Source organism: Cibotium barometz, chromosome 43, assembly GCF_041138505.1.
Source record: "Cibotium barometz isolate CiBa-2024 chromosome 43, ASM4113850v1, whole genome shotgun sequence".
Lineage (NCBI taxonomy): Eukaryota > Viridiplantae > Streptophyta > Polypodiopsida > Cyatheales > Cibotiaceae > Cibotium > Cibotium barometz.
Genome location: NC_141088.1, coordinates 27,877,369 through 27,885,706, shown reverse-complemented (window position 1 = coordinate 27,885,706; position 8,338 = coordinate 27,877,369). Strand labels below are relative to the sequence as shown.

Sequence of the window (8,338 nt, the reverse complement as noted above, 5' to 3'; positions counted from 1 at the left end):
TAAACTAGTCTTACTGCTAACCTCTAGATTTAGATCACTCCGGAACTAAATCACTTTGTTAGCACTAGTTCACCATCATGGTCTTGCTACCTAGAGCTTCTCCGAACTCTGTAACTGGGTTTTATCCCAACTTATGGCTATATTTGGTAATTTTCAAAGTTCAAATTTTATCTTACACACTTTATCACTACAGACAAGTGTACATACAAACCTGCCAAAGAGTCAAGTTACATGCACAAGCCTTGGTGTCCCATTCCACCAAGACTACAATTGATTCCGTGAGAATTTGATGTCCCATACCATCAAGTTACCACCCAACCAACTGATTGGACATATTAAAAGGCTCTTTCCCCCCTCGAAAGATCACCACAAACTCTCGAGCAGTGGGATGTCAACGCATGGCAATAAAAAGAATAGAAAACCATGCTTGTAAGTTTAAGAACAGTTCTCTTCGATCAAATTGTATAAGGGCATTGAGCATTACATCTCAAGACTATACCCCTTCAGATTTACCTTTGATTTCTACAAATCAATCCTAAATCTGCTATTATTATCTAGGCGTACGCTAATCCTTCAGATTAGTACTTCTAGATAAACCATTCAGTTGAGCACTGCTAGCAGCACCACTAGCCCCTTTATCCCAAGTAATACACACCTTAGGGATTACTTTTACCAGGCAATCACGTGACTAAATCAAATTAGTCACTAATCTCGAGGCCCAAGTAGTGACACTTTTTGTTACTTTTAACAAGGGCCAGCTTGCCTCTACGGGCCAAGGCCTTTTGTTGCTATAGACAGTAAGCAACTTGTTTGGACACGAGGCATAACCACATCAAGACTACGCTTGTACATGGTTCTCATTTGCCAAAGTTTATCGCAATCTTCTGGCAACTGTTAAAAGATTGTGAAGGGTTATGAGCACTACGGCTCAATTAGGCTTACCTTGATTTCTCGTGATAAGCACTTCGTCTAATTTGGGCACAACTGATGCCATGCCGGTCTTAGCCCAAGTAAACACACCGCGGTTTCAGATTTACACTATAGCCAAACTACGTGACTTTGATGGTCAATACTAAGTGTATGCTTCGTCTAATTTGGGCACAACTGACGCCATGCCGGTCTTAGCCCAAGTAAACACACCGCGGTTTCAGATTTATACTATAGCCAAACTACGTGACTTTGATGGTCAATACTAAGTGTATGCTCCGCTTTCATTTAGTCTCTCCGAACCAAATGTGTGATCACCACATGTGTTATTCTCGAGGTGCTACGGTCATAGACGTCTTCACTAGGCACAACCGCCATAGAACGGCTCTCTCTCGAAGACTCGGCACTACGGCCGTGGGCTTTGTCTCTCTCTTAGCACGCGACGCTACGGCCGTGTGCGGTGGGTCTCTTTTGTGGAAAACGAGCACTACGACCACATGGCGCGACGGCCGTGTGGATTTGTTTCGTGGGGTGTGCCGTTGTTTTGTATGTTTTTTTTTTAAAATAATAATAATAAAATAAAATAAAATAACGGGCCGGGCCGGCCCTCGCCGCTTCGGGCGTGGCCGCCCGCCCGTGGGGAGTGTCCACACGATTGTGGCTGGCCTCCCGCTTCGGGCTGGCCGCCCGTTATTTTCATTATTCATAAAAATAAATAACGAAAATATATTTAAAAAAATAAATAATTTTTTTAAAACCCCCTTTTTTCTTTCTTTTCTCTCCGCCTGCAGCACTGGTGGCCGCCTACTGGGCTGGCCGCCCGTTGCATTTTTTTAAAAAAAATGAACAATTAATATATCCGCTGGCGTTTGTTGGGCTGGTGGCTGGCCGGGCGCCGCCGCCCCTGGCTGGCCGGTGCCGCCGTTTGGCTAGCTGGCCGCCGCCTGGCTGGTCGGCGCTGCCTATGGCCGCCCGCCGGCATGGCCGCCTGGGGCTGGCCTGGCCTGGCTGGCTACGCAGCACAGGCAAAGGCGTATCGCCTGGGGCTGGTGTCGCCCCCCCCCCAACACACAATTTTCCAGTAGTTTCGTTAACGTAAGTCGTCGCCCAGCCAAACGGCGCTACACGACGGAGCTCTCTCATTAACGAGTGGGGCTGACCGCCGCGCCTGGCCGCCCCGCACCCACTCGACGTGGTCTTCGCCACCAGCCGCACTCCTGGGTTCTACGCCCCCACCCACTCAACGTGGTCTTCGCACATTGGTGGGCTGCTCTTCATATTGGGGCTGCAACGTCTTTCGCAGCCATTCAAGATCTCAGCCATTCAACGTCTTTCGTCCTGGGCTGCTCTTCGCCTTTACAAGGCAAGCCCCCCCAGCTCTTCAACGCGGCCCTCGCCGCCTTCAGCAGCAGCAGGTCGTGTCTTCGCTTATTACTGTTGAAATTAGCTTACCCCCAGCAGTCGTGGGGCTGGTGTCGCCCCCCACACTGGTCATTATTAGCAATGGGCACTCTTCGCCCCCCCCCACCTCCCCCACACACAGCATAGAGGCGATTCTCTGTCTATGAAACGCAGAAAAGAAAACGAAATTCACTTACCTCCAATTCGCTTGCTCGATTTTCCTTGCTGTGTGTGACGGGGAGAGAGAGAGAGATAGAGTTCTTCCCCTTCATTCTTCCATGGCCGCCTCCCTCCACTCCATGGCCGCCTCCCTCCACACCCTCCATTCGAGATAAGGATAAGGAGACGAATGGTCGAAAACCATCGAGTGGGCTCCGGTCCCCCGGTCACGCGCGGGCTCTGACAATCCCATCGAACCACGCTCTGATACCTGTGTTACATATCCGTAACGCCGCTACGGGCATTACCACAAGAGGGGACGGCCTCTGGCTCACCACCCAGCCATAGAGGAAGAATGAGGATTGCCCCTCATCCCCCCAGGCTATATAGTGTGTGGCCTGCCGTCCACACTAGCCTGGTCGCCCATGACTCCGCATGGGCGTCCTCTCCCACTGAACCCCGGATATGGCCATCCGGTCTGCCGCCGTCGGTCACACAGGCATTACAGCCTACGTGACATTCTTTACTCTCTTCCATCTCCATCTCCATTTACCTCTCCCTCCATTCCTCCCTCCCCCCTTCCCTCTCTTTTGTGGCATGTGTAGAAGTGGTTCTTTAGCAAATTATGTATCCCCCTATAGCTATATTATTGCTCCCCCTTCTCCCTTTCTCTCTCTTTCTTTCGTGGCATCAAGTAGAAGTGGTTCTTTAGCAAATTCTCTCTCTTCCATCTCCATGGGTCTTTAGAAAAAATGGGCATGGCTCTTACCATTTACTCGAAGTAGCACGCGAGTGCGTGTTACAGACAAACCCAAGGGCCTAAATTTGCCCTGGAGTCGCTATGGATGGACGGCCAAGTTGGGTTGAAGTCAGGCTAAGGCAAGAGGGGATGCACAAGAAGAAGAAGAAGAAGAAGAAGAAGCAATGAGTCACGGCACTGAAGGTGGGTGGAGGATGCTTAGTTTAGAGGAGGCATTGAGCTCCTTGGAAAGACCACTGCAGCCCCAGCCTTCCGTTGAGGACTTTGCTCGCACCTTGCGCATGTGTACCAAGGAGAGAGACCGAGCGCTCGCACTGCGCTTGCATGCCTGCATGCGCAAGAGTGGTCTGGAAGTCCATGCATCACTGGGGAACTACCTCGTCTCTATGTTGGTGGCAATTGGAAGCATGCCCGATGCCCAGCAGGTTTTTGACAGATTGGTGTATCGCAATGAGGGTTCCTGGAATTCCCTCATCAGTGGTTATATCAAATGCGGGAAGCCACAGCATGCTCTCAGCCTTTACCAGAAACTGCAAAAACATGATTCTTTACATCCCAATAGGCATACTTTTATCGCATTATTGAAGGCTTGTGCGAAGCTGAAAGATCTGAAAACAGGCCTCCAAATACATGCAGATGTTGCTAGAACAGGGTTGCTCGAAAATGACGTTTTTGTTGGCAGCACGTTGGTCGGTATGTATGCCAAATGTGGCTCCCTTGCCAAAGCACAACGAGTTTTTGACAAGCTTCCAGTTCGAAATGTTGTCTCATGGACTGCACTAATCGCAGGATATGCTGAGCATGGGCATGGTGAGGAAGCTCTCAAGTGTTTTGAACAGATGCAACTTGAGGGTGTCTTCCCAGATGCTATCACGTTTTCTTGCAGCTTGAGAGCATGTGGCAGTATAGGAGCCATAAACAAGGGACGAGAAATACATGCTGAGATTGAAAGACTGGGGTTACTCGAAAGAGACCTTGTTGTTGGCAACACCTTGGTGGATATGTATGCCAAAAGTGGCTCGCTGGCCATAGCACAGAAAGTGTTTGACAAGCTTCCCGTACGAGACGTAGTCTCATGGACTGCACTAATCGCAGGATATGCTGAACATGGGCATGGTGAGGAAGCACTCAAGAATTTTGAACAAATGCAACTTGAGGGTGTCTCCCCAGATACCGTCACATTTGTGTGCAGCCTGAAAGCTTGTGGTAGCATAGGAGCCTCAGACAAGGGCCGAGAAATACATGCTGAGATTCAAAGACGGGGGCTGGAAAAAGACCTTGTTGTTGGCAACACCTTGGTTGATATGTATGCCAAGTGTGGCTTGCTCACCATAGCACAACAAGTGTTTGGCAAGCTTCCAATTCGAGACGTAGTCTCGTGGAATGCACTAATTGGAGGATATGCTGAACATGGGCATGGTGAGAAAGCACTCGAGTGCTTCGAACAGATGCAACATGAATGTGTCTTCCCAAATGCTGGTACATTTGTTTGCATCTTGAAATCTTGTGGCAGTGTAGGAGCCACAAACAAGGGTGGAGAAATACATGCTGAGATTGAAAAACGGGGCCTGTTGGAAAGAAATGTTGTTGTTGGCAACGCCTTGGTCGATATGTATGCCAAATGTGGCTTGCTTGCCATAGCACAACAACTGTTTGACAGGCTTCCAGTTCGAAACGTAGTCTCGTGGACAGCACTTATTGCAGGATATTCTGAACATGGGCATGGTGAGGAAGCACTCAAGTGTTTTGAACAAATGCAACTCAAGGGTGTCTCCCCAAATGTTGTCACATTTGTTTCCACTTTGAAAGCTTGTGGCAGCATAGGAGCCACTGACAAGGGCGGAGAAATACATGCTGAGATTGAAAGACAAGGGTTGCTGGAAAGAGACCTTGTCATTGGCACTAGCTTGGTCGATATGTATGCTAAATGTGGCTTGCTTGCCATTGCACAGCAAGTGTTTGACAAGCTTCCAGATCGAAATGTAGTCTCGTGGAATGCACTAATCGCTGGATATGCTGAACATGGGCATGGTGAGGAAGCACTCAATTGTTTCGAACAGATGCAACTCCAGGGTGTTTTTCCGGATGCTATCACGTTTGTTTGCAGCTTGAATGCTTGTGGCAGCATAGGAGCTATGGAAAAGGGTGGGGAAATACATGCTGAGATTGAAAGACAGGGGTTGTTGGAAAGAGACCTTGTTGTTGGCAACACCTTGGTTGATATGTATGCCAAATGTGGCTCACTTGCTGTAGCACAAGAAGTGTTTGACAAGCTTCCAGTTCATGATGTAGTCTCATGGACTGCTCTAATGGCAGGATATTCTGAACATGGACACAGTGAGGAAGCACTCAAGTGTTTTGAAGAGATGCAGCTCGAGGGTGTCCCCCCAAATGCTGTTACATTTGTTTGCAGCTTGAAAGCTTGTGGCAGCATAGGAGCCACAGATAAGGGCCAAGAAATACATTCTGAGATTGAAAGAAAGGGGTTTCTAGAAAGTGACCTTGTTGTTGGCAACACCTTGGTGGATATGTATGCCAAATGTGGCTTGCTTGCCAAAGCAGCACAAGTGTTTGACAAGCTTCCAGTTCAACACTTAGTTTCGTGGACTGCACTAATGGCAGGATATGCTCACCTTGGAGAAAGTGAAAATGTTTTCCATCTTTTTGATAGAATGCTAGGAGAAGGGATGAAGCCAGATCCGATCACTTTCATTGTTGTTCTCAATGCATGCAGTCGCACAGGTCTATTTCATAAGAGCCAGATGTATTATGAGGCCATGAGCAAAGATCATGGCATCATTCCGACTCGTGAGCACCACACTTGCATGGTTGATCTCCTTGGCCGTGCAGGCCAATTAGACAAAGCAGTAGCAATGATCAAGAAAATGCCGTTCTGTTCTGATCTTGTGGTGTGGCATACAGTGTTGGGTGCTTGTAGAAATTGGGAAAATGTGGAGTTTGGAAAACAGGCCTTTGAGCATGCTGTGCGTTTGGATGAAAAGAATGCTGTAGCTTATGTCTTAATGTCTCACATCTATGCAGGTGCTGACTCACAGGAGGAAGTGAAGAAGTTTGAGGCAATGAATGTGTAAAAACAAGCATGGAAGAGGCCAGGACATTATTGGTAGAGGCAATACCATCGGAATTCTGCATTCATTTTTGGTTGCAAATTGTAGACATTCTAAAAGCAAATTTTTTTGTGCTAAGTGGGAAGACCTTTCTCTCAGATGGGAGAGGAAGGGTATGTTACAAGTTAGCGTTTGTTGTCAAAGGATATCTCTGATGCTGCAAAGAAAGATGTGTTATGTAGGCACAGTGAGAAGTTGAGTATTGCATGTGCCCTAATCAATACATACACCCGTACTTGTTCAAAAACTTGGGGTTTGTAAACGACTGCCATTTTGGCCATGGCAAAATCATATCCACGATAGACCATCTAAGAATTCTTGTCAAAGAGGATGTGGTCATGCTCGTGAAGATCGAAGAAGATGCAAAATTTCCTCATGTTTTTGAAGAAGGAATGTGTACATGTGGAGACTAGATGTGACGATCATGCAACTGCAGTAGCCATTGCCCCTTTTGATGCCAGAATGGAGAGGGCAGTTTTCCTGCCTCGTGTTCTGTAATAGCTTTCAGATTCTTTACTTGTTCAAGTTGATAAATAACCTTAAGAATCCTGCAGCTTTCCTTCGAGCCAATCAATTGAAGCAAGGACAGTCCGGAGGTTTTGTTCCTTGTAGTTGACCAGGCAATCCCCTATATCTCCTTTAAGGGGTTGCCCAATCTTGTACAAGCTTCCGGGGAAGGTCTTCTTCTTCTTCCTCCCCTAACTTGAGGCATGAATCCAAGTTGAAGTGGTATATTCCAGGCTACACTGTTACATCTAAACATATATCTCCTAATATCAACACTCCTGTGAACTTCTCCTAATATCCCCCGTGCGAGACTGATCAGCAGGGTGAGAATTCTCTCAGGATTTATTTGCTATAATTCCAGATCCTTCAGCTCAACTACATACATACTAAGGATGCAATGACTAGGAGACACCCTACAGGACACACACGGGCTTCTGCAGCTTGCTTTTACATCATTTATGCACTTGGCTCTGGTATGCTTGTGGCATGAGACTACACATGGGCTCTCTCTCTCTCTCTCTCTCTCTCTCTCTCTCTCTCCGGTCTGTTTTTCTGTAGTCATGGCTTGGCATATCATAGCTCTCCTAGCCGATTATGATGTTTTTCTATTGTTGGATGTTTTCTTTTCTTTTGCTGGACCACAGATTTGGCTCAAGAGCTCTACATTCTTCACATTTGTCTCATAAGTCTTTTTGGCTCTTTGCTCATGTTATGTTTTTGTCTCACAAGTCATTTTGGACTTTCAAACTGAAATGTATGTTCCATTTTGAAAAATACAAAAATGAATAATGAAGATTGAATGAATAGAACATGATGGTCGAATGTACCCAGAGTGGAATGTAAATGGATGTACTTGATCTGTCCCATAGGTCGGATTCGGCCTCCCGTGGACGTTAATATAACTTTCTTTCTTTCTTTCTCTCTCTGCCTCTCTCTTTATGCATGCTTTTATAGGAGATGAATAGAGTTGTCAAAGATGGCATTTGACAGATGAACATACACAGGATATGGATTAATCTAGAGATGCTCCCACCTAAAATCTCCATGTAACACAACTAGTTCCTCAGAGTGATAAGAGGATGGCTTTGTTTAGATGCCTGGTCATGTGGTAATATGCATGTGCACTGTCGATGGGGCGGGTTAGGGTCTCATTACATAGCTCCATGTTAGTCAGGAAACTCATGGTATTATTAAGAGGAGCTATTTTGTTGGTGTGAGAGGAGGGCGATTGGCCATGAAGCTTGGTGCGTTTGGTTGTATTGCGGCCTTGTTGGGTGGCCGGCTGCTCCTACCCACCATGCATTGGAGCTCTGAGTGGAGCTAGAAACAATCATGCAGGGTTGCTGCTAAGGAAATCTACTCCTGCCCAGGGAATCTACTCCAGGATTACCATTAGCAAGCAACGAGTTTTTTCGAGAAATGTCTCATGTTAATCCCAACCATGAATAGCCTGTAG

General features: G+C 46.9%; 1 protein-coding gene across 1 annotated transcript; it reads left to right on the top strand.

The window, feature by feature from the left end:
* The first annotated feature begins 3,164 nt into the window (after nt 1-3,164).
* On the top strand, nt 3,165-7,554 carry LOC147613748 (pentatricopeptide repeat-containing protein At2g39620-like). The gene has a single exon (XM_086781723.1). The coding sequence runs from the start codon at nt 3,412-3,414 to the stop codon at nt 6,337-6,339; it is 2,928 nt and encodes a 975-aa protein (XP_086637849.1). The 5' UTR covers nt 3,165-3,411; the 3' UTR covers nt 6,340-7,554.
* The last annotated feature ends 784 nt before the right edge of the window (nt 7,555-8,338 follow it).